This window comes from Dermacentor silvarum, chromosome 1, assembly GCF_013339745.2.
Source record: "Dermacentor silvarum isolate Dsil-2018 chromosome 1, BIME_Dsil_1.4, whole genome shotgun sequence".
Taxonomy (NCBI): Eukaryota; Metazoa; Arthropoda; class Arachnida; order Ixodida; family Ixodidae; genus Dermacentor; species Dermacentor silvarum.
The window spans coordinates 55,341,034-55,366,061 of NC_051154.1; the positions used below are offsets into that span (position 1 = coordinate 55,341,034).

General features: G+C 49.2%; 3 protein-coding genes across 3 annotated transcripts in view; 2 read left to right on the forward strand and 1 right to left on the reverse strand.

Annotated features, from left to right (window-relative positions):
• Window positions 1–25,028, reverse strand: part of LOC119463584 (T-box transcription factor TBX20) — a 177,182-nt gene that overhangs the window by 129,073 nt on the left and 23,081 nt on the right. The window lies entirely within an intron of this gene.
• Window positions 7,443–9,048, forward strand: LOC119439399 (serine/arginine repetitive matrix protein 1-like). Its single transcript, XM_049661234.1, has 2 exons — window positions 7,443–8,952; window positions 9,008–9,048. Exons 1-2 carry the CDS (start codon window positions 7,443–7,445, stop codon window positions 9,046–9,048), a joined length of 1,551 nt encoding a protein of 516 aa, XP_049517191.1.
• Window positions 9,060–10,142, forward strand: LOC119439559 (BTB/POZ domain-containing protein 10). Its single transcript, XM_037704850.2, has one exon. It carries the CDS (start codon window positions 9,093–9,095, stop codon window positions 10,140–10,142), a length of 1,050 nt encoding a protein of 349 aa, XP_037560778.2. The 5' UTR covers window positions 9,060–9,092.

Genomic DNA, 25,028 nt, shown 5'->3' on the forward strand with positions numbered 1-25,028 from the left:
TTTGATTTTCCTACATGGTAAGCACAGTGGCCGCCAGTATGCCTGAACCATCAGCTTGGTTAGTTAAGGCAGCTCCGCAGGCGCAAAAATCATTCCGACAAAATCGGTCGTGATAAGATTCAGGATATCTCGTATCACCGCCGCTTCGATAGCTAGCTGGGGAGCAGTCCTCAGCGCTGGTCTGTGATTTATTACGGCAAAAGCCTTAGATGTCTAATGTTGGCAGTGCCCTTGGCGGTGACCTTGGCGAAACTGAGCCGTGATTGAAAAATGGCCGATGCCGCTAAAGAATGCTCTGATTGACGTCGCATTTCTCAGGGAGGTTCATGTAAACAAAGTAAATGAGTGGCTTTGAAAATAAAATTTGGTATATTTTGGTCCAGATGAGAATCGAACCCGGGCCCCCGGGGCGCGAGACGAGCACGCTTTCCTGAAGCCACGGCTGCTCCACAGTTCAGGCTTACTAAAGGTGTGCCTATAGTGCGTGCGTGATTGCACACGTCACGTCGCAGCCATGTCGCTTACTAAAGGTGTGGCCTGCTGGACTTTTAGGTACTGCGTTAAGTGTTGATATGTGGCCTTAAGGAGGTCGCCTTAGTGCCACACGTGTACTTCCCATTGCGGCTCGTTATGTCTTGCAACAAGTCTAGCCCCGACTGCATAACTTAACCCATTATCAATACGTCATTACAAAGAAGCCTAACCACGATTGTATAACTTCATGTATTACTCAATGTGCAGCAGGCTTTCGCCTTCTTGTGTTACAAGAGTAGAACACCTGCCGAACTTTTTTAACTAGGAAACCCCAAACACCTGGAACGTTTTCCACGACTCCAAGGCAGTCCTGCAGTACCTATAGAAGCTTCTCTATGCCTTGCGTTCCATGAATAGCATTACTCCGCCATTTGTGCAGATTCGCCTTCATGCAAGTTCGAACATGCCGCACACTTCCAGTGGTGGCCAAGTCAATTCGGCATTATGAGGTGTGACCACGCAGGTGTCACCCGTTCTGCCCATCATGGATACAACGTATTGACATCCCGATTTCTAGACGACACTCCAACCCACCTCTACAAGCTTGCTCACGAACTCACGCAGATCTAGTGAAATTACAATAATTTTACAAATTCTCCACTGTATTCTGGGCCTTTATGACAGAAATTTCAGGCCTTTATTCAGCTGAGCTTATACCGTCAGGCCTGCCTCGATGGGAATCAATTGTTTTGTGCGGTCTGTGACGAACTTTACCAACGCTTTCTTTTTTTGACATGGATAACAGTCCCGCTAGCGAAGCTCAGGGTAGTTATGAGCCGACTGTGTTCGATAAGTTGGACAACAGGCCATTATCAGAACAGAAAAATCGGGGGAGGCGTTCAATAAAACGGAACGATCTGAGAAATTGTGATAGTGTCTTTGTCCCGCACTCTCCCCATTATTTTTCTCTTTCCTTCTTCATACATTTTTCATACTTTCATTGATATTCAAGGTAATCAACCAAACTTGCACACCTGATTTTCCCTATCTCTGAGTTGCCGGAGAATCGAGGCCCGTGGTGTGACGTCACACAGAGGGCGCGGCGAGCGCGCCAGCTGTGGCGGTTGCCAGGCAACGGCGACGCGCGCCTGTAGGGGAGGTGGCCGCGCGGCGACCGCGACGAGCCGAGTCTCCGGATAATCGAGGCCCGTGGTGTGACGTCACACAGAGGACGCGGCGAGCGCCCAACGGCAGGAGCGGTGGCCGCGCGGCGACCGCGACGAGCCGAGTTGCTGTAGAATCGAGGGCCGTGGTGTGACGTCACAGTGCGGCCACGGCTCAGTGCGGCGACGGCGAAGAGGCGAATACCTGGCGTCGCTACAAAAAGCGAATGAGCAAACGCGACATTAATCAAAGAAATAGAGGGTCCGGACGAAGAAGAAATAAACTAACAAAAAGTGAGGTTTGACAATGGAACGAAGAAAACATTGCAAATAAAGCAAAAATATCCCGCAAATATGCAACATTGCATCCTGTTTAATGCTTCAATTTCAGTACATATAAATACATGTACCATGTACGTCGACCTTGTCTTCTTTCGCGTCATCTACTTTGGTCGACAGTCCTTTTAGATGAACTTACTCCGCAGCACGAGTAAACTCGATGTAAGTTAATAAGCATCAATAAATTTCACCAGCAGTAACGTAATACGAGGGTCGTGCATGATTCATCGGGACTTATAGTCTTATAACTCAAATGAAGTGGCTTACACTGGTGAAACTTTTTCTAGTCTTCTTTTTTTGTTCTCAGCGCAGACTTATGCTACACTTTTCTCTGGCATTTGCGTACAGGTATTTATCACCTAGCCCTGAAATTGTCAGCCGGCGCCCAAGAAAGCGGCCGGACGGGAAAGCCGTCGCCGCAGCCACACCGGGTTACAGTACGCTGTAACCGGGTGGAGCTAGCACCTTACACTTCACGCGGAGATTGTGGGTTCGGCTCTTACTGGCAGCATTTTCTCTTTTCTCTCACTTTCATTTTTTCTTTCCTTTTTTAAGAATATGAAGTTCGCAAACTTCACCGCCATCCGTAATTAACTCTGCTGTTTAATAATAATAATAATAATAATAATAATAATAATAATAATAATAATAATAATAATAATAATAATAATAATAATAATAATAAATGATTCCCTTGTGGTTTGCTTGAGGTTATTGGTTTGCTAGCTTCATATTGTTGTTACAAAAAATATAGTTTCTCGGTTCTGCTGATTCATCTCGAACCATGGGGCCTTGCGGTAGCATATGAGGTCTTATTAGCCAGTTGTCTGCTCCAAAGATTACGTACTACGCCACACCTGCGTTTTAATGGATGTTGCACATCTGTTATCACGGTCATGAGTGGCACTAACACTCGCAGGGCTAGGTTACAACGCCGGTTCATAAATATCCAAGAAAATGGACTGGTGGACAGCTGTCGCTGTTGTGGCTGAATTGGTGGAGCACCGCACACGTGCAAGGGAAGGTTGTGGGTTGCTCGCGGTTGCTCGCAGTTGTTGGGCCTTGTGCTTCACTTCTTCGGACAGCTTGAACATGGGGTCGTAATTTGCAAACGATCGTTGCGCTGGAGGCAGCAGCTTGGCAGGCTTGCTGTCGCACGCCTCGAGAGCCTCGTGAAATGCGCTCGCCACGTCATCCTTTTCTGTCTCCACTGTCTCCGATCCCGTCGCTTCCACCAAAATGTTGCGGAGGCAGCATCACTGCCTTGCACATTACTTTATTATACAGGCTGTGCCGCCATTGTTGTGACTGTTGTTGTTTTGCTGTAGTCGTCGTCGTCATCGTCGTCGTCGTTGTTGTTGTTTCATATTAAAAATGGCACGTGCCCACACCAAAGGGCACGTTCCGTGCCCACACCAAAGAGCCAGGCCTAGGTCGCCGTATTTTCCAATCAATTGCTTCGTCCTCCTCCTTTTCCTCTTCGGGCGTCCTCTTGTCGTCCTCATCAGCACGAGATCTCCTTGTTCCTCTCGAACTTCCCAACTGTATCCCTACAATTAAATTGTTTTTGTAAGTTCGAACAGATATTTTGAATATCACCTGTTAAAGGAGCGCTTTTCCGCATTTTCAAGTGGAACTGGAAGACGCGAAAGTTACCCGCACAAGCAAAAACCCAAAAAGATCACGTGCTCGTGACGCCTGCGGCACAAAGGATGTTCCACATCCGCCCCTAGGCTTGTGAGTGGTGGCGCTGGCTAACACTCCCAGAGTTAGTTCTAGTTGTAAAACATAAATACCCGAGAAAGCGGATGGGAAAACGGTTCCGCGGTAGCTCAATGGTGAGAGCATCGCACGCGTAATGCGAAGACGTGGGTTCGTTCCCCACCTGCGGACAGTTGTTTTTTCATCCGTTTTCATTTTCCATTAATTTATCATTTCTTTAATTCAATTAGTGTGTGCAAGTAATTTCCCCAATGTTGTTCTTGGTGTCAATGTTTGTTGTCTTCTTATGATATGATTAATAAAAATCGGGCCCCTCGGTTCCCTTTCTTCTCGTTCACACACACACACACACACACACACACACACACATATATATATATATATATATATATATATATATATATATATATATAACACTCTCACGTTTTGTACCGATGCCTTATCGAACTGGTGAGCTGTCCTGCGCTAGCCAGAGCTCGCAAGAGATATTGGAGGAGGAATGCAATTTGTCACCACACGCTTCAAAATTTGATGACCAGCACCCACGGACGTTGTCATTGCTTTCTTGCGTGTCGTCGATCTCTTGTAGCAACCTGGCTACTTTCTGCAAACGCTACGTCCGGCCAGAACAAACTGTTCTACGTACAGCTGTTGCGGTATATTGCCTACTCAGGAACGAAGAGAAAAAGAAATGAAGGTCCACTTGGCAGTAAAGCTGTGCACATGGGTGGAGGAGTAACTGCCCACTGGGATGACCGTAGTGGCGGCTTCCATCGTGCAATCTGGGGAGCGAACCGCAGTGATATATCCTTTGAGCAGGACGCACAGTCTTTGTGCGAAGTCATCACAGGGGCACAAACGCCGTAGAGAATGAAATCGCAACCATACAGCTTGACAACGGTCCCTTCTGTAATGAAGGTTGCACCCATAAAAACAAAATACTTTTGTGACTTTTCCTTTCTCTCTCGTACAACGCTGCTTAACTGAAAGTAATAACGAGACGGGATCTTACAACCGCAGCAAATTTTTTTCTCTACCTTTTAGTGTGCGGCGAGCTGCTGAAGGAAAGGCCCAGAGCCCGGCTCGGTTGCAGCCTGACAGCGTATAACACATTGGTAACATTGCGGCTTCTTGTCTCAGCAGCGAATTAAATTCGAAAAACATGGACAACTTGGTGTAACAAAGGGCGTTTGGTTCGACTTACCTTTATACAAATTGTAAAGAAACGATTGGAAAGTACTGACGAAGCACTTCTACCTGCTAGCTGAAGTTTACGAAACTATGACTATAGCACGTCGACAACGCTTATCCCTGTGCCTTAGGAATAACAGCCATTCTATAAAAATATAGTTATTTACTATTGACTTTACCGACCTCCAGCAACATTTAGCTCTCGTTTCGTAGCGTATGACGTCAACGTCAAGGCGCCTTTATTTTAAATTAAGTATGTAATGAACGAGTGTAGAAGAGCACATACAGGGTGTTCATTTTTAAGTTTTACGGAATTTTTAGAAATGGCCTGTGGCAGGTAGCATAATTCTTATCATTGAGCTGGGTTATTCGATGAGGCGGACATTAGTAGCACGAGAAATCGAAACACATATTCAACTAATTAACAAATACCTGATTAACTTCTTAGTTAATTACTTTACGACACGTATCACACGGGTACAAACGCCGTAGAGAATGAAATCGCAGCCATACAGCTTGGCAACGGCCCCTTCTGTAATGAAGGTTGCACCCATCAAAACAAAATACTTTTGTGGTTTCGGATTTCTCTCTCGTACTAGGCTGCTTAATTGAAAGTAATAAAGAGACGAGACCTTAAAATCACTGCAGATTTTTTTGTCTTTTTTTTTTCACCTTATAGTGAGCGACGAGCTGCTGAAGGCATTGCCCACAGCTCGGCTTGGTTGCAGCCTGACAGCGTATAACACATTGGTAACATTGCGGCTTCTTGTCTCAGCAGCGTAGCATATTCGAAAAACTAGGAGAACTTGGTGTATCCACTTGGAATTAATTTCCAGAATGACACCAGTTTGGAGATTTAGATACTTTTGACGGTCCTCTCAAAATTTTGTTGTGCTTAAGCTGCCTAATGCTTTTTTTATTGTTTGCTTTTTACCTCCTTTGTCTTCTGTTGAGTTCACTTCTCCTCACCTCCTGTGAGGCCAAACCTCTCGTGGGTACGAGCCATGTTCTAAAAAAAAACAAACAAAAAAACAGCGACGAACACGACGACGACAACGACAACGAAAAAAAAAACGAAAAAAAAAAAAACGACAACAACAATTTTATGTCACGGCTGCTCGGTTTCGCAAGCAGCGTCAGACTTCGTACTAACTCCACGGATTACCAACATCTTTTATATCCTTAGCGCAGAGAATTTTGCCAGACACGAAAAATGGAAGTGTCCCGGGGCTGCGCGGTCGCATGCCGACGCTAAGTTTATATCTACACAGGTCTGGACTTGTTCCCACACCACTGTGCTCATTCTGTGGCGAGCCAGAGAGAAAAGATCATTTGTTTTTGTCCTGCAGACGTTTCGCTATAGTAACAGAAATATTATTACAAACTCCGCTACGCAGTGTTGGTATAAATTTTTTCGTGCCTGTGATTCTGTCTTGCGGAGCCTCTTGGTTTCAGCGTCAGAAATGGTTGCTTAGAATTTCAAAATTTTCTTACTGAATCCAATCGATTACCCTGCTAAATTGTTTCTTCATTTTTAAAGTCTGCGTTTGGTGTTATTTTTATATGTTGTAAGTTTGTTTACTTGCTCCCGCACACTGCACTTTTTATCTATAACTGGCAATTTTATTTTTTTAGTTCCCCTTTTCTTGTCTGTTTCTCTTAACCATCTCATTCATGCCAATCTCCCACTGTGGGTATGCACCTAAATTATTCTGTGAGCGGAGGAAGCGGGCAGAAAGGTTGAAAAACGTTTAATTGGCGAAATTACAAGCTGCGTTCATTGTCTGAGCCTGAAAAAACTTCGGCTCTCCGCTCTTCTCTCGCAAAACGTCCAACGACTCTCAAGGTTGCTTGACCTCGTCTCTGAATAAAGCTATGTTTAGAGCTGAAGCTCACATCCCACCCCACTTAGAAGTCCAAGTCCACTTGGAAAAGAAAAGCTACTGTTGCATTGACAGGTCATAGTCTTGTAGGTGGGTGGGCAGTCTGGGCTGTCTGACTGGGCACTGATCGTTCAGCGGCAAAGCAGATGCAGTTTCTGTACTACGTGACACCGGGCGAGAAGTCTTCAAAGGTGGATGGTGCATTCTTCAACCCGAAAGGCATTCGCGTCCATTTGAAAGTACCCTGGTGCGTGATGAATGTGGTTTTCTCCTGGTCTTCCTCTTTCACTCTGATTTGCCAGTATGCACAGCACAAATCCAAGACCGCGAACAGGGAGCTGCCAGCAAGGTCATCAAAAATGTCGTCAGCCCGGGGAAGTGGCTGCAGAACATTCACTGTCATATGGTTCAGAGGTATGTAATTCACACACAGCCTCTTTTTGTTGTTTTGCGTCACTACCACCGCTGGAAAGCCCCATGGGCTATAGGATGGTCGGATGATGTCACTCTCAAGCAGAGTCGCTGTCTGACGCTCGAGAAATTGTCTATCACTCGCTGTGTAACGGTACGGCTGTCGACCGTAGGGCTTGGCGTCAGGCACCAGCTTGATCTCGTGTTCGATTCCTTCATAGAGACCGATGTCTTCAGGGCTTGTGCTGAAAAGACCAGCATGACGTTGTACAATGCGCTTTACGGCTGCTTGTTCTTCGTGACTGAGCTGAGCTCCAAGGCAGATGTCATTCAGGGGATCGAGGATCAGCCACAGATGAGGCCCGCCTCCGGCAGCTTATCCAGCAGCGGTGGCGCCAAGCCAAAGACGTGGCGGGTGAGCAATCTGGACGACGGTCGGAGCCGCAACAGCTGCAGCGACTCTGAGAAAGCCTCCCCCGAGGATCGGCCACAGATGAGGCCCGCCTCCGGCAGCTTATCCAGCAGCGGTGGCGCCAAGCCAAAGACGCGGCGGGTGAGCAAGCTGGACGACGGTCGGAGCCGCAACAGCTGCAGCGACTCTGAGAAAGCCTCCCCCGAGGATCGGCCACAGATGAGGCCCGCCTCCGGCAGCTTATCCAGCAGCGGTGGCGCAAAGCCAAAGACGCGGCGGGTGAGCAAGCTGGACGACGGTCGGAGCCGCAACAGCTGCAGCGACTCTGAGAAAGCCTCCCCCGAGGATCGGCCACAGATGAGGCCCGCCTCCGGCAGCTTATCCAGCAGCGGTGGCGCCAAGACAAAGACGTGGCGGGTGAGCAATCTGGACGACGGTCGGAGCCGCAACAGCTGCAGCGACTCTGAGAAAGCCTCCCCCGAGGATCGGCCACAGATGAGGCCCGCCTCCGGCAGCTTATCCAGCAGCGGTGGCGCAAAGCCAAAGACGCGGCGGGTGAGCAAGCTGGACGACGGTCGGAGCCGCAACAGCTGCAGCGACTCTGAGAAAGCCTCCCCCGAGGATCGGCCACAGATGAGGCCCGCCTCCGGCAGCTTATCCAGCAGCGGTGGCGCCAAGCCAAAGACGCGGCGGGTGAGCAAGCTGGACGACGGTCGGAGCCGCAACAGCTGCAGCGACTCTGAGAAAGCCTCCCCCGAGGATCGGCCACAGATGAGGCCCGCCTCCGGCAGCTTATCCAGCAGCGGTGGCGCAAAGCCAAAGACGCGGCGGGTGAGCAAGCTGGACGACGGTCGGAGCCGCAACAGCTGCAGCGACTCTGAGAAAGCCTCCCCCGAGGATCGGCCACAGATGAGGCCCGCCTCCGGCAGCTTATCCAGCAGCGGTGGCGCCAAGCCAAAGACGTGGCGGGTGAGCAATCTGGACGACGGTCGGAGCCGCAACAGCTGCAGCGACTCTGAGAAAGCCTCCCCCGAGGATCGGCCACAGATGAGGCCCGCCTCCGGCAGCTTATCCAGCAGCGGTGGCGCCAAGCCAAAGACGCGGCGGGTGAGCAATCTGGACGACGGTCGGAGCCGCAACAGCTGCAGCGACTCTGAGAAAGCCTCCCTCGAGGATCAGCCACAGATGAGGCGCGCCTCCGGCAGCTTCTACGGCAGCGGTGGCGCCAAACCAAAGACGCGGATGGTGCGCAAGCTGGACGACAAGGACGGAAGGCTGGACGACAAGGACGGAAAGCAGGAGAGCGCCGCAGCTCGAATCAAGTCGAGACGCGGCCAGCTGCTGCCCAGCAGGGCTAGTGCGGGCCACCGGGGCAGCTCTTCGGGCAGCGGTTCCAGCTCCACCGGGAGCAGCAGCGTGCCATGCCACGCGGCCTCTTCCTCGGGTGGCGTGATGGCGGCGAGAGGCCACGGCGACTGCCTGCCAGCGGCCGCATCCATGTCGGCGCTCTCGCTGGCCACAGGCTCGGACAAGTGCGTCACCCTGATCGTGAACAACGCGCGTTTCGTTGTCGACCCCGCGCTGTTCGCGCTGCAGCCAGACACCATGCTGGGACGTATGTTCGGCTCATTACTGGAGAACAACTTCGCAAGGCCCAACGAGCATGGAGACTACGAGGTGGCTGAAGGCTTGTCTGATACCGTTTTCAGAGCCATCTTGGATTACTACAAGACAGGTGTTATTCACTGCCCGTCAGGTGTTACGGTGACTGAACTGCGAGCTGCGTGCGACTCTCTTCTCATTCCGTTCGATGCCCAAACTATAAAGTGCGACAACCTCATGGGCTTTCTTCATGAACTTTCCAATGACGGAGCTCGGCAACAGTTCTGCAAGTTCCTTGAAGATCTCATTATCTGCAGAATGGCCAATGCTGCTCAGATAGGGGACCGGGAGTGTCATATAGTGGTACTCTTGGACGACGACACAGTCGATTGTGACGAGGATTATGTACCGCAGACTGGAGAAGCGCGTGCCCAAACCATCAACAGCACTGCCATGTATCGTTTCTTTAATTACACAGAGAATCGAGAAGTTGCCAAGCAGGTGCTCATGGAGCGTGGCCTGAAAAAAATTAGGCTTGGCACTCAATGCTACCCGGCCCGCTCCAAGGCGAAAGTGAAGCGTCGGCCGGTTAGTCGTGCCGAGATGATCGACAACTACGTGCAGCGCCCCTTCCTGTGCGTGTCTTGGGAGAAAGAAGAGGCCAAGAACCGTCACGTCCACTTCCAGTGCATCAGGAGCACTGGAAACTACGCGGCCATCTCTTCAGGATTCGTCGGCGGTGATGCAGTTGGTGACGTAGCTGCAAACGTGCGCGTGGTCGTGCATGAGCTTCAGCAGGAGCTCGGCGCTGTCGGAGCAGCCGAGGAACCTCCCGTTGAGCTGCAGGAAGAATTGGTGCATCACAGGGAGCCTGATCTGATGGTGCTCTTTCCACCAGTCGCCATCCGCAGTATCATTCAGTTTCGACGATGCTCGCTTCTGTGAACGCACCCCACAAGTGCATGGAGGCCTCGTGCGGGCCGCTGGAGAAGATGCTGCGTGTATGCAGTAAAGTTTTTTTTTAGTTCCATTGTGTTTAAGATTTTTTGGCGAAGTACAGCCGCCGTCAGACAAACAATGTAGATGCATCTCTAACGGCCTCATTTTGACAAAATTTAGAAACTTGACAAAACAAACATTGAAGAAATTTTAGAAGGACGACGCATTAAGGGGACACATTCAAAGCATCCCAACCGGAAATCTCCAGCATGATCCGCACGAGAGGCAAAAAGGCGCTTAAGTTATGTTGGGGTTGATTATGACGGAGCTGTACATGTGACTGTTTGCTGCATTTTTATTTCGCTTTGGACATCATTCACAACTGACATAGCTAGCACAGTGAAAGACTATCCCCTGTACCTCTGCACATATTGTGTCTTCTTTCTAGCCTATGTGCTTGTTGGTGGAACTGTTTCATGCAGTACATGCGAAAGTCACCAGTGGTGGTTTCCAACTGGAGTGATGCAATAAGTATAGGCATACTCTTATGATATAAATAAGAAAAAAAGTTGTGGATGAGGGGAAAGCGATACTGTGTTTCACACTTGCTGCGGGTGTCGACAGAGGACAAAGAAAAGGTAGGAACATATAAACCGAATTGAACTTACTTCGCTACCTTGCACTGGAGCAAGGAGGCGAGGAAAAGGTAAAAAAAAAAAAAAAGAAGAAGCAGGGAGAAGGTGATTACGCAGGCGGCACTGCTGCGCTCGGGTGTTTGCCTCTTTCTATCGGGCAGCCTGTTTAGTTTGTTCCAAAGGCCTCAGCAGGACGCCCTTCTGGCTTTCCACATCAACGACGCGGGAGGCCAAAGTCCTTGATCTCTCAGAATGGTATTCCATGGTCTTCCATATAGAAGCGGCCCTATAGGCGATGTCAACAGCAAGACGTTCATTGCCAAAGGAAGGATGGTCGCATAAGTGGCGGTGTGTGATTCCTTTGTAACCGGGTATGGCAGCACTAGCTCATGAAGAGGAAAATCTGCCAAGCTAGCTTTTGTAAACTGAATGTCTATGTCCTAAAGCTTTTCTGACGCGCTACCGACATCACAGATTGCTGCAGTAAGAAGAGCACGTCCCCGCTAATATGACGTAATATATGAATGAAAATAAACGATTTCTTAGCATGTTGCGTGTCATCAAGCGTTACAAAGCACAATGAATGACCACTACACTAATAAATCATACTAATCAAAAGGGTTTCAAGTGTGTTCCAAAAGCCAAAAGCTTTATAAGGACACTAAAGAGCAGCACTAAATTTGATGAAACAACCTTAAAGATGAATCATACAAAGAGAAGAAACAACAATACGGTGCGCTCGTTCGTGTTCGTCTTAGCGCTGTTTCATCATGTTACCGCATCAACTCGTCCAGCTGTCTGTGCTTTTTCAACGCTAAGAAACTTAACAATCGGGAAGTATTCTTTCAAAATAGCGTGGTAATTTATTTCGCGGAAAACGGTTGATCATTAGGGACGAAAATCAGTCAAAGTACCCTTTTTGAATTTCGCGCTCAAGTCATTGCGTAAGCGTTACGTCACAAGTTTCAAGATATCTTCACAAATTCTTGCCGGTTCTGCGGGGTTCTCTAAATTCGCAAAGGTGAGCCTTCTGGTTCCTTTAGATATGCGATGTAGTCCTTCTTTAACGACAAAATGTAAATTATTTCCGAACAATTTGCCGCAGTCAGCGCCAATGTGTGGCAAGAAAAGCAGTGGCTGATAACTTGATAAGTCACTGTCTCCAAACATAAATATAAATCAACTTGCCCCATTTTCGGCTCTATTGGACTATTTTGCGCTGCCGTAACTACTTCATATTTATAATTTCTGTTGTTCAACCGTGACACGCAATATTTTATTAAATTATCTGTTTAGATGCGTTGCATTTTTCGATATGATTACCGGCCACATAAGAAAGAGCGGTCTTTTACTGAGCCGCGCGCATAGCACATGACATAGGCAAGGTGTTGCCTCCAGTCGACATAGTCTGCAAGCGCACCGTCATCAGCTTATTGCAATTCTGTCTCGTGGGCATTGTGCGTAAGAGAGCGTGTCTACAGCAGTTCTCGTGGAAGCCACGCGTCAGCGTCTTTAACAATCGTAATCTGCTGTTTCGTTGTACGTCTGTCGAAAACATGAGGAAAGCGCAACATCGCATCGTTGAAGGCAAGAAAGCAGGCAGCACGTCCCAAGGATCTTGCCAAGTATTAATAATTATTAACCAGCCAACTCAGCATGGCGCGTGAAGTCTTTCTTGCGTTACTCTGGGCTTGCCGCAAGCTGAAGTTAACGCCAAGAACATTACCCGCCGTGGTTGCTTAGTGGCTATGGTGTTGGGTGTACGTTAAAAGGCATTGGGTGTACGTTAAAGAACCCCAGGTGGTCAAAAATTAACCCGGAGCCCCCACTACGGCGTGCTCCATAATCGAATCACGGTTTTGGCACCTAAAACCCCGGAATTTAATTTTAATTTTGGTGGAAAGCAGACGACAAGTGCGGTCCTAGTAGTAAGGAAACTAATATTTTGTTTATCAAGCTGATGTTCACCTGCTCACGTTTCCTGAACTGCTGAACTGTTTCTACGATAGTAGCTATATGCTTTCGTTGTTTTCTGTCCAACTGCCTTGTTCATATGCAAGTCGAGCCCAGTTCATTTTCGCCTAGACAAGCCAAGTTTTCGAACTTTAGACATGATGCGCAGTTCAGTTGACAACTATACTCACGAATGTAATCTGTGGTAACGAGGTAAGAATCCGGCCCTAGTACAACAAAAGCATCGCGACCTATTGCCAATTATCATTCCTATTTAAACCGCGCACAGCGTGTTCGATTCGATAACTACGAATCAAGTTCCTTTTTTTTCTACATTTCCACCAAAATCTAGTGACAAGGTAGTTGTCAGCCCTTTCAAGCAGACGCAATCTTGCTGGAACGTCACCATGACGTGCCCGATACAAACAAGAGCTGGATTCAGCTGACTGGCAAGATCCGCCGCTGTTGCGTGGTAGTGTGAGTTTAGTCAAATAGTCCCGGCCGTGGTCAGCTGCATAGTCGTATACCAGCATCGGAAATACACGGAAGTCTTCAGCGGTGCCTTCAACGTTTAAGTAATTTTGGGCGGTAAAATTTGCTTTAAAAAAAGCTTTCTCGCCTAAAAAAATTACTTCTTGATTGTGAGAGCACTAATAAACCGACAGTAATAGTTAGCAGTTGTAGGTACTCATGTAACTGGCGCACCAGTGTTGTCATTTGATGCATACAAAATTTAGTGAATAAAAAAAAATAGGCGCGTTTTCTTCTTTCTTTTTTAATGTAACCACATAAGACGCAAGAGTTCATCATAAGGTATACCGAACAAGAATCGCGTATAACTATTACCACTGCTATAGTTTCCTGTACGGTAATAGCAGCGATAATAGCCCCTGAGTTAGTTCGTCGCTCAAACCGTCGCTTTGCATTAAGCACACCGTGAAAATTAGGTCAGAGCGTGCGGTGTGCTCAAATGCTTCACACGAATGCTCATCATAAGAAGCCAACAAACAATAACACCAAGGACACCATAGGGGAAATTACTTGTACTTAATAATTGAATTAAAGAAACGATAAATTAATGAAAATGGATGAAAAAACAACTGTCCGCAGGTGGGGAACGAACCCACGTCTTCGCATTACGCGTGCGATGCTCTCACCATTGAGCTACCGCGGAACCGTTTTCCCATCCACTTTCTGGGGTATTTATGTTTTACAACTAGAACTAACTCTGGGAGTGTATAGCCAGCGCCACCACTCACAAACCATAGGGCGGATGTGGAACATCCTTTCTGCCGCAGGCGTCACGAGTACGTGGTCTTTTTGGGTGAAGGCAACTGGTCAATAAACCCACATATGCTACCTACAGCCATCATTGTCGCCGGATTCGAGCCCTCGTTATGTAGTGAACGAGAAGAAAGGGAACCGAGGGGCCCGATCCGAACCGAAAATCGGGCCCCTCGGTTCCCTTTCTTCTCGTACACGAATGCTCAGTGTCTTAAGAAATTACGGTTACATATAACAAAATACTTAGGTTGCACGAAGTCAACTTAAGTTAGGGTATTTAAGTGCTACGCCACCTTGCATCAAACCTTGCAGACTGAACGCCCTAGCCAGGAATTTTTCTTGATCTGTTCCTTTAGTTTTTTTTTTTTTTTGTAATACAATTATTTCTTTGCCTACCATCCGGTGGTTTCACGTATACGTCGGTCGGTCGGGCTGTTGCCGAGTAGATTTCTTCTTACTCCCTCTCTCTGTAAAGAGAGAGAGAAAAGTACGTCCGGCGGCGAGATTCCAACCACGGCCGCCCACACAGCAGTCTGATGCTCTAACCTTAAGCCACAATCCCTTTTCTTTTTTTTTTCTTTCTTTCACACGTACACTTAGCCCTTTGAGATGATCGCGGCGTGTTAATGATGATTATGAGTTTCATACGTGCACCCACAACGGGGGATCGGCCAAGAAGCGGCAGGTATACATTTAAAATAAATGAAAATAAATACAGAGAGATACGAACCAATATAAGAGTTGTCACAAAGTGCGTCGCACGGGTGCGCGCGAGAGCGCATGCGCGCGGCCCAGTTTCTTTTTTTACGCCAAAGACGCAGTGATGAAATGAGCAATAATTTATGTGATTTCATTAACCTCTTCAGAAAAGCTCCGCTTCACATATGCGGGGTGTTTCTACGAAGACCTTAGGTAATACTTAATAGCCGTTCTAAAGTAAAAGGACGGTTCCTTCAAAGACATGACGTCAGCGGTGCCGACCCCAGGGTGACGGACGATATGTGGTGATTAGTCGCTAATTACCTAAAATCCATTAATTACTTTTTCGACTTTTAGTTTCAGCGGGCTCATGGTAATTGGGAAACTTAAGCAGACTCTGCGCACAAGATATATAAACTTTTGAATGTGGGGGAAAAAAAAATGCGATAACCCGCGAAATTGTGGCACGGCGAATTTCGGCTATCAGAGCGCGCGAAACCGAAAATGGGAGGCTGCAGCGAGCACAAAGCCGCGCCTCTCCAGGCGACGTTCTGCTTACTTCGACCAGCAGAGGGCAGCCAGTGCGCTAGGGCTACGTGCTCCTTGCTATCGCAGCGCGCTATTTTGACGAAGTAAAATGACAAGAAAAAAAAAAAATGTGACAAGTGGGGCCACAACAACAAAGATGGCGGACTGGGCCACTCTTCGTCCTCCTCCTTCTCCGATACACTTCAACAGCTGATTCTACATAACACTGGCATATATATAATTGGCTCATACCGACATCACGGTGTTCCCCGTAGATTTAGCGCACCAGTCTGTCAGTTTGCTCTTGCCACTTCTTGCACCGACTTTTGGCCCAAGGGCACTCCAGGTCACTACGACTCATGTACGACATGACAGCCACATTAATTCTCACGAATACAAATTTTCACGAGAGTACGCGATGATGAGCGTACGTAAGCAAGACTCGATGCCTATTAGAAACTTGCGCCGAGTTCAGGGCCGGTATTTTGTAGCGATGCCTTTCCGATGCTAATGCCTTTTCGCGCTTTTCGCGCTTGGTCAGTGGTCAGAGCGACGGTCCGCTCACGTTATCAACGCGATCAGCCGGCCGTGAGCGGTGGATGATAAGACTAGTATAGAATAAAGCATAACGCATCGCTACAAAATACCGGCCCAGAGGCTGTGCGTCGCCGATGTAGGTAGGAATTGAGGTACGTTGACTCTATTTATAGTATTGACGTAAGTGCAGGAGGATACTTTTTTTTAATTGTTTTGTACGCAAGGCAGCGGCGTAATGCTATTGATAATGTACTGCGGTGCTGAACGTGTACTTTGCTGAGGTGTGACATGTCATGTAAAATGTACTTAGCTGTTGAACTGTACATGGGCTAGAAAGCCTTGTCAAGCTCTCTAGCTAGAGCTTTTACTTCTTGGCGCGCCGCTCTTTGAAGTGGAAATAAACTGATTGAATTATTGCTTGATTGATTGCTTGATTGATTGATTGACTAGCTTAACTTGGCGCCCAGTGCGGTGGATTATACAAAATATATTGCTGGCGAAATCACCTAATGAAGCCGTGTCAAATATAATTCGTTACATGGTCGATAAACTCCATGTTCTAAACGTAAAAACCGCATATGGACCGCAAGACAATTCATGTCTAAAAAAAAAAAAAAAGGCGTCGAAGTAAATGGCTGGCACTTCCTCGTCCTCGCTTGTAGACATGCCTCTAAATATTAATTGTTCGTTTTAACGACTCGCAGATCCAAATCGGGATCGAGTTAGACAGCAGGGCTTAGCGTCTGCTCTGAAACGCGATTGAGTGTCCGTGGCGTGTCGTCCCTTATTACCAGTTGACGGGGTCACGCAAAACGGCAGATTCAACCTATTCGCTGCATGAAACAAAACGAAGCAGTGTCTCGGCGGTATCCTAAAGCTTTTCCCATTTACTAGCTGGACGATATATTTTTGCATCTACGTGAGAAAGACGACGACTGGTGGCCGTGCCGAAAGGACAGGAAGACGACGGCGGCGACTTGGTGTTGCTGATGTTCAAGTCATGTTGATTTAGGAAGTCACACTCAATTTGCAAGACTGGCAGGAGGGATTTACGCATTAGTAACGTGATATAATTCAAACGTCTACAATAGTGTCGAACATGGAATTCTAATTTCTAGTTTAGCATGCTGTGCTGTGCCAGACTCTATTCATGGGTACAAGAGTTCCTTTCTTGAAAACTTTGTCGTTATTGCAACTTCAGGTTAGAGCGCCTCGCCTAGTTTCTCGAAGTGAAAATCCTTTAAAGGATAAATTGATTTATTATGATTTTTTTCCAAAGCAAGCAAAACATTTATCAGCGTGCATACCTGAAGGTCTCCTTCAAGATCATCTCTGTCAATTGCCTTATCACCTTCTTATTTCTTCTGATGCAGCTCAAATTTTAGAGAAGGCCGGAGTTGGCATCTTTCCGCTCAGCTTCTCTCTCCGTCTGTCTAATTAAATCCCAGTATATCTTCCAGAATTTCTGGAAGTTCTCCTGGCCATCAGAAAATTACGTCCTCAGAATACTAAAGTAATAATGGTTACTGATGCGCTTTCGGTGTGTACATATTTAACTTCTAAGAAGCGGTCGCACCAACTGAGTATATTTTCGACACTTGTGCGGGACAGTTTGTCTGAAGGCCGCTTTGTCTGGGTCCCCGGACAGAGTGGAATCTTCCTAATTGAGTCCGCTGACTCGCTCGCATCGTCGTCACTAACTGGTCAGGTTTAAATGTTCTTCCCAACTTTGGGGGCTTTTATAACAGGAACTAGATTTAAATGCATTCAATTTATAAATTGTAATGAATCATTCCTAATTTCCTCTTACGATTTTCGACACCTAAAATCCCCGTGGAACACGAGCAAATGCCTTTCACAACAATGCGAGGTGACGTTATCAAGCTTCCGTTGAAGAGTTCCCCGCCTAAACTTTTACCTTAATAGATCTGGTTTACCTATAACTAACCTTTGCTCTTTTTGTAATAAGTCGGAAACAATTGGCCCTACCTTTTTACCCTGGTGCTGTTTCTAATCCCTCCGCTGAATGTTTCTAGAACTATTGGTAATCTGGGTTTAACACTATCAACGTCAAACCTATTGACCTTTGGGTCCTCTCACACAGGCCACGGGTCAATTATTACTGATATGCATAAGTTCACAATGACGCGTACGGAAGATTACGCCGCTATAGGGCACCGACCATGGTCTCCTTTATTGTTTTCTCTCGTTTTAGGAATAAGTCCTCTCAAAATTTTGTTGTGCTTAAGTTTCCTATAAGGTATTGTTTTTGATTGTTTGCTTTTATTGCGATAGCAATTATATGGACACTCAAAGAGGATTTCTGCCTTCGGCGTTGCCGTGGCCGTTGCCGTGAGGTTCCGTATTACGTCGACGGCGATGAAATCGTCGCCGCGCGCCGGACGCTGTATGTGCGAGTGAAAGGGCGCGAGGGACGCGCGCTTTCACGGGGAGCGAACGCACGGCGGAGAACAAACGCGCGTTCTGCGCCGTGCTCCCTGAAGGGCTGCAGAATTAAGCGTCTCTTTCCTCCTTTACAATCACCATATATATATATATATATATATATATATATATATATATATATATATATATAGCAAACGCGACTTATTCCGTCGCGCGAAAGGCCGTGGGGGGACGAGAGGGAGGGAGGGAGGGGAGGCGACGTTTGGCTGCGGCACCAAATGCGTATTTATATAAAAACGTTGCGAGGCGAGAAGGTGGTAAAGACTTCCGACGCTGCTCGACAAGTTTCCCGTTGTGATCTCGTCGAAAACCTCCGAGCCGCCCCCAGAGGCCCTGGCAACAGTCACCAACGCCGCGCGCGTTCACTGCGAACGCGGGCAAAACGGCGACGGCGTCTACAACAGTTCTGCGTGTTGCTGGTGCTGCTGCATGTCCAAGTTTATACAGCTTATAAAACCACTATCCTTACTCCGTATAGCTCTCTACTAAGTTGCTATCGCAATTGATGCTTCGCCTTTCGGGTGAAACTGCGACATTTTTTACCTCCTTTTTCTTTTGTTGAATGCACTTATCACCTCTTGTGTGGCCAAACCCCTCGTGGGTACGATCCATGTTCTGAAACAACAACAACAACGACGACGACCACAACAACAACAACAACGACAGCAACGACAACAATGACAACGACAAGAACGACAACGACGACTTATGTCACGGCTGCTCGGTTTCGTAGGCGTGTCATCATGCAAGCAGCGTTAGACTTCGCACTAACTCCGCGGACAGACAGACAGACAAAGAACTTTTATTCAGGTCCTGAGGAACTGCATTTGGACGCCCCCTTCCAGGGGGAGTCGGATTACCAACATCTTTTATATCTTTAGCTCAGAGAATATTGCCAGACACGAAAAATGGAAGTGTCCATGCCGGGGCTGCGCTGTCGCATGCAGACGCTAAGTTTATATCTACACAGGTCTGGACTTGTTCCCTCACCCCTGTGCTCATTCTGTGGCGAGCCAGAGACAATGGATCATTTCTTTTTGTTCTGCAGACGTTTCGCTATAAAAAAATATTATTACAAACTCCTCTACGCAGTGTTGGTATAAATTTTTCCGCGCCTGTAATTCTGTCTTGCGGAGCCTCTTATCTTGGTTTCAGCGTCAGAAATGGTTGCTTGGAATTTCGAAATTTTCTTACTGAATCTAATCGATTACCCTGCTAAATTATTTCTACATTTTAAAGTCTGCATTTGATGTTATTTTTATATGTTATTGTAAGTTTGTTTACTTGCACCCGCACACTGCACTTTTTATCTATAACTGGCAATTTTTTCTTTTTTTTAGTTCCCCTTTTCTTGCCCGTTTCTCTTAACCTCCTGATTCATGCCAATCCTCCACTGTGGGTATGCACCAGAATTATTCAGAACAACAACCGCAGCAACTCCTGCTGCCACTCTTGAGCTCATTTTCACGACCAAAATAAACGTCCCCTGCGCTCATAACAGTGTGCTGCGTAGTTTCATTCCGCCACCGTTGGTGGAGCACTGATCGGTGTGAAACGGCGGAGGCTGACATTCGCGCGTGGTATGTGGTTGGCGCACCATGTCCTTTCGGTCGGAGCCGCAACAGCTGCAGCGACTCTGAGAAAGCCTCCCCCGAGGATCGGCCACAGATGAGGCCCGCCTCCGGCAGCTTATCCAGCAGCGGGGGCGCCAAGCCAAAGACGCAACGGGTGAGCAAGCTGGACGACGGTCGGAGCCGCAACAGCTGCAGCGACTCTGAGAAAGCCTCCCCCGAGGATCGGCCACAGATGAGGCCCGCCTCCGGCAGCTTATCCAGCAGCGGGGGCGCCAAGCCAAAGACGCAACGGGTGAGCAAGCTGGACGACGGTCGGAGCCGCAACAGCTGCAGCGACTCTGAGAAAGCCTCCCCCGAGGATCGGCCACAGATGAGGCCCGCCTCCGGCAGCTTATCCAGCAGCGGGGGCGCCAAGCCAAAGACGCAACGGGTGAGCAAGCTGGACGACGGTCGGAGCCGCAACAGCTGCAGCGACTCTGAGAAAGCCTCCCCCGAGGATCGGCCACAGATGAGGCCCACCTCCGGCAGCTTATCCAGCAGCGGGGGCGCCAAGCCAAAGATGCAACGGGTGAGCAAGCTGGACGACGGTCGGAGCCGCAACAGCTGCAGCGACTCTGAGAAAGCCTCCCCCGAGGATCGGCCACAGATGAGGCCCACCTCCGGCAGCTTATCCAGCAGCGGGGGCGCCAAGCCAAAGACGCAACGGGTGAGCAAGCTGTACGACGGTCGGAGCCGCAACAGCTGCAGCGACTCTGAGAAAGCCTCCCCCGAGGATCGGCCACAGATGAGGCGCGCCTCCGGCAGCTTCTCCGGCAGCGGTGGCGCCAAGCCAAAGACGCACCTGGTGAGCAAGCTGGACGACAAGGACGGAAGGCAGGAGAGCACCGCAACTCAAATCAAGTCCCGACGTGGCCAGCTGCTGCCCAGCAGGGCTAGTGCGGACCACAGGGGCAGCTCCTCGGGCAGCGGTGGCGCCAAGCCAAAGACGCACCTGGTGAGCAAGCTGGACGACAAGGACGGAAGGCAGGAGAGTACCGCAACTCAAATCAAGTCCCGACGTGGCCAGCTACTGCCCAGCAGGGCTAGTGCGGGCCACCGGAGCAGCTCCTCGGGCAGCGGTGGCGCCAAGCCAAAGACGCACCTGGTGAGCAAGCTGGACGACAAGGACGGAAGGCAGGAGAGCGCCGCAGCTCAAATCAAGTCCCGACGCGGCCAGCTGCTGCCCAGCAGGGCTAGTGCGGGCCACAGGGGCAGCTCCTCGGGCAGCGGTGGCGCCAAGCCAAAGACGCACCTGGTGAGCAAGCTGGACGACAAGGACGGAAGGCAGGAGAGCACCGCAACTCAAATCAAGTCCCGACGTGGCCAGCTGCTGCCCAGCAGGGCTAGTGCGGGCCACAGGGGCAGCTCCTCGGGCAGCGGTGGCGCCAAGCCAAAGACGCACCTGGTGAGCAAGCTGGACGACAAGGACGGAAGGCAGGAGAGTACCGCAACTCAAATCAAGTCCCGACGTGGCCAGCTGCTGCCCAGCAGGGCTAGTGCGGGCCACAGGGGCAGCTCCTCGGGCAGCGGTGGCGCCAAGCCAAAGACGCACCTGGTGAGCAAGCTGGACGACAAGGACGGAAGGCAGGAGAGCGCCGCAGCTCAAATCAAGTCCCGACGCGGCCAGCTGCTGCCCAGCAGGGCTAGTGCGGGCCACCGGGGCAGCTCCTCGGGCAGCGGCTCCAGCTCCACCGAGAGCAGCGGCGTGCCGTCTCAAGCGGCCTCTTGCTCGGGTGGCGTGATGGCGGCGAGAGGCCACGGCGACTGCTTACCAGCGGCCGCATCCATGTCGGCGCTCTCGCTGGCCACACGCTCGGACAAGCACGTCACCCTCATCGTGAACAACGCGCGGTTCGTCGTCGACCCGGCGCTGTTCGCGCTGCAGCCGGACACCATGCTGGGACGCATCTTTGCCTCATCACTGGAGAACAACTTCGCAAGGCCCAACGACCAGGGAGACTACGAGGTGGCTGAAGGCTTGTCTGATGCCGTTTTCAGAGTCATCTTGGATTACTACAAGACCGGTGTTATTCACTGCCCTTCAGGTGTTACGGTGACTGAACTGCGGGCTGCATGCAACTACCTACTCATTCCATTCAATGCCCAAACTCTCAAGTGCGACAACCTCATGGCATTTCTGCATGAGCTTTCCAATGACGGAGCTCGGCAACAGTTCGGCAAGTTTCTTGACGATCTCATTGTCTGCAGAATGGCCAATGCTGCTCAGATAGGGGACCGAGAGTGTCATATAGTGGTTCTCTTGGACGACGACACAGTCGATTGTGACGAGGATTATGTACCGCAGACTGGAGAAGCGCGTGCCCAAACTATCCACAGCACTGCAATGTATCGTTTCTTTAATTACACAGAGAATCGAGAAGTTGCCAAGCAGATGCTCATGGAGCGTGGCCTGAAAAAAATTAGGCTTGGCACTCAATGCTACCCGGCCCGCTCCAAGGCGAAAGTGAAGCGTCGCCCGATTGGTCGTGCTGAGATGATCTACAACTACGTGCAGCGCCCCTTCCTGTGCGTGTCCTGGGAGAAAGAAGAGGCCAAGAACCGGCACGTCCATTTCCAGTGCATCAGGAGCAAGTCGTTGTCCAATCTCGCCTCCACCACATACGGGTCGCCTCGAGTTTCCAACTCCGCGGCCACCTCTGCAGAAATAGTGGGCGGTGATGCAGTTGCCGGCGTAGCTGAAAACGCGCGCGGGGTCGTGCATGGTCTTCAGCAGGAGCTCGGCGCTGTCGGAGCAGCCGAGGAACCTCCCGTTGAGCTGCAGGAAGAATTGGTGCAGCACAGGCAGTCTGATCTGATGGTGCTCTTTCCACCAGTCGCCGTCCGCAGTATCATTCAGTTTCGACGATGCTCGCTTCTGTGAACGCATCCCACAAGTGCATGGAGGCCTCGTGCGGGCCACCGGAGAAGATGCTGCATGTATGGAGTAAAGTTTTTTTTTTTTAGTTCCATTGTGTTTAAGATTTTTTGTTGTGTTCCATTGTGTTTAAGAGCCGCCGTCAGACTTAACACAAACAATGTAGATGCATCTCTAACGGCCTCATTTTGACAAAATTTAGAAACTTGACAAAACAAACATTGAAGAAATTTTGGAAGGACGACGCATTAAGGGGACACATTCAAATCATCCCAACCGGAAATCTCCAGCATGATCCGCACGAGAGGCAAAAAGGCGCTTAAGTTATGTTGGGGTTGATTATGACGGAGCTGTACATGTGGCTGTTTGCTGCATTTTTATTTCACTTCAGACATCTTTCACAACTGACATAGCACAGTGAAAGACTATCACCTGTACCTCTGTGTCTCCTTTCTAGCCTATGTACTTGTTGGTTGGATCTCTTTCATACAGTATATGCGAAAGTCACCAGTGGTGGTTTCCATGTGGAGTGACGCAATAAGTATAGGCATACTCTTATTATATAAATAAGAAAAAAGTTGTGAATGAGGGGAAAGCGATACAGTGTTTCAGACTTGCTGCGGGTGTCGAGAGAGGACAGAGAAAAGGTAGGAACATATAACCAGAATTGAACTTACTTCGCTACCTTGCACTGGAGCAAGCAGGCGAGGAAAAGTTAAAAAAAAAAAAAAAGCAGGGAGAAGGTGATTACGCAGGCGGCAGTGCTGCTCTCGTCTGTTTACCTCTTTCTATCGGACAGCCCGTTTAGTTGGTTCCAAAGGCCTCAGCAGGGCGCCCTTCTGGCTTTCCACATCAATGACGCGGGAGGCCAAAGTCCTTGATCTCTCAGAAGGGTATTGCATAGTCTTTCATATAGAAGCGGCCCTATAGGCGGTGTCGACAGCAAGACGTTCATTGCCAAAGGAAGGATGGTCCCATAACTGGTGGTGTGTGGTTCCTTTGTAACCGGGTATGGCAGCACTAGCTCATGAAGAGGAAAATCTGCCAAGCTAGCTTTTGTAAACTGAATGTCTATGTCCTAAAGCGTTTCTGACGCGCTACCTATATCACAGATTGCTGCAGTAAGAAGAGCATGTCCCCGCTAATATGACGTAATATATTGGATTTACGCAGTGGCTACTGGCAAATCGCAGTTGACGCGCGTGATCGTGAAAAGACCGCTTTTATTACTCCTGACGGAATCTACGAGTTCAAGGTGCTTCTTTTTGGATTATGCTCAGCGCCCGCTACTTTTCAAAGAATGATGGACACGGTTCTCTCTGGGCTGAAATGGCAATCGTGTCTCGTTTACCTCGACGACGTGGTGGTCTTTTCGGACACGTTTTCACAGCACGTACTGCGCCTTCAGACAGTTCTTCAGGCAATTCGAACAGCTGGACTTTCTCTAAAACCCGAGAAATGTCATTTTGGGTACGAAGAACTGAAGTTTCTGGGTCACGTTGTAAGCCATGCCGGCATCCGCCCAGACCCTGAGAAAACGAGCGCCGTCGCCGCATTTCCCGTGCCAACAAATAAGTGCGATCTCCGCTGATTTCTGGGGCTCTGTGCGTATTACCAACGCTTTGTCAAAAATTTTTCTAAGATCGCTGAACCGCTCAACCAACTTACGAAGGAAGGCATCCCGTTTGTTTGGGGCAGAGTCCTTCCATGTTCCAAGCATCGAAGGACTCTGTTTGGGGTCAGGGTCAGGGCCTCGCATTCGATTCCCTCCGCAACCTTCTCCAGGCCCCACCGGTACTCGGTCACTTTGACGAGAACGCTGACACGGAGTTGCACACAGACGCCAGCATCGTCGGCCTTGGAGCTGTATTGGTTCAGTGGCAAAATGACGTAGAGCGTGTGATTGCCTATGCGAGCCGAACGTTATCCGCTCCCGAGAAAAACTACTCTGCCACAGAAAAAGAATGCTTAGCCGTTGTCTGGGCCATAACAAAGTTTCGGCCATACTTATACGGTCGCCCATTCAGAGTAGTCAGCGACCATCATTCGCTTTGCTGGCTCGCGAATCTCAAAGATCCCTCAGGTCGCCTGGCGCGATGGAGCCTTTGACTGCAAGAATTTGACGTCACCATCGTTCACAAGTCCGGACGCAAACACACCGACGCTGACTGTCTCTCACGTGCACCAGTCGGAAGTGCCTCCGATGACCTTGAAGAGGATGACAGTTTTCTTTCTGCCGTATCAGTAACAGACATGGCTCAACATCAACGCGACGACTTGGAGCTCAGCCCTCTCATTGACT

Bases quoted from the DNA above. Each gene is read 5' to 3' on its own strand.
- LOC119439399 (XM_049661234.1), top strand. From the start codon at position 7,443: ATGACGTTGTACAATGCGCTTTACGGCTGCTTGTTCTTCGTGACTGAG. The intron at 8,953-9,007 runs GTGCGGGCCACC...CACCGGGAGCAG, and splicing joins GCTGCTGCCCAGCAGGGCTA to CAGCGTGCCATGCCACGCGG.
- LOC119439559 (XM_037704850.2), top strand. From the start codon at position 9,093: ATGTCGGCGCTCTCGCTGGCCACAGGCTCGGACAAGTGCGTCACCCTG.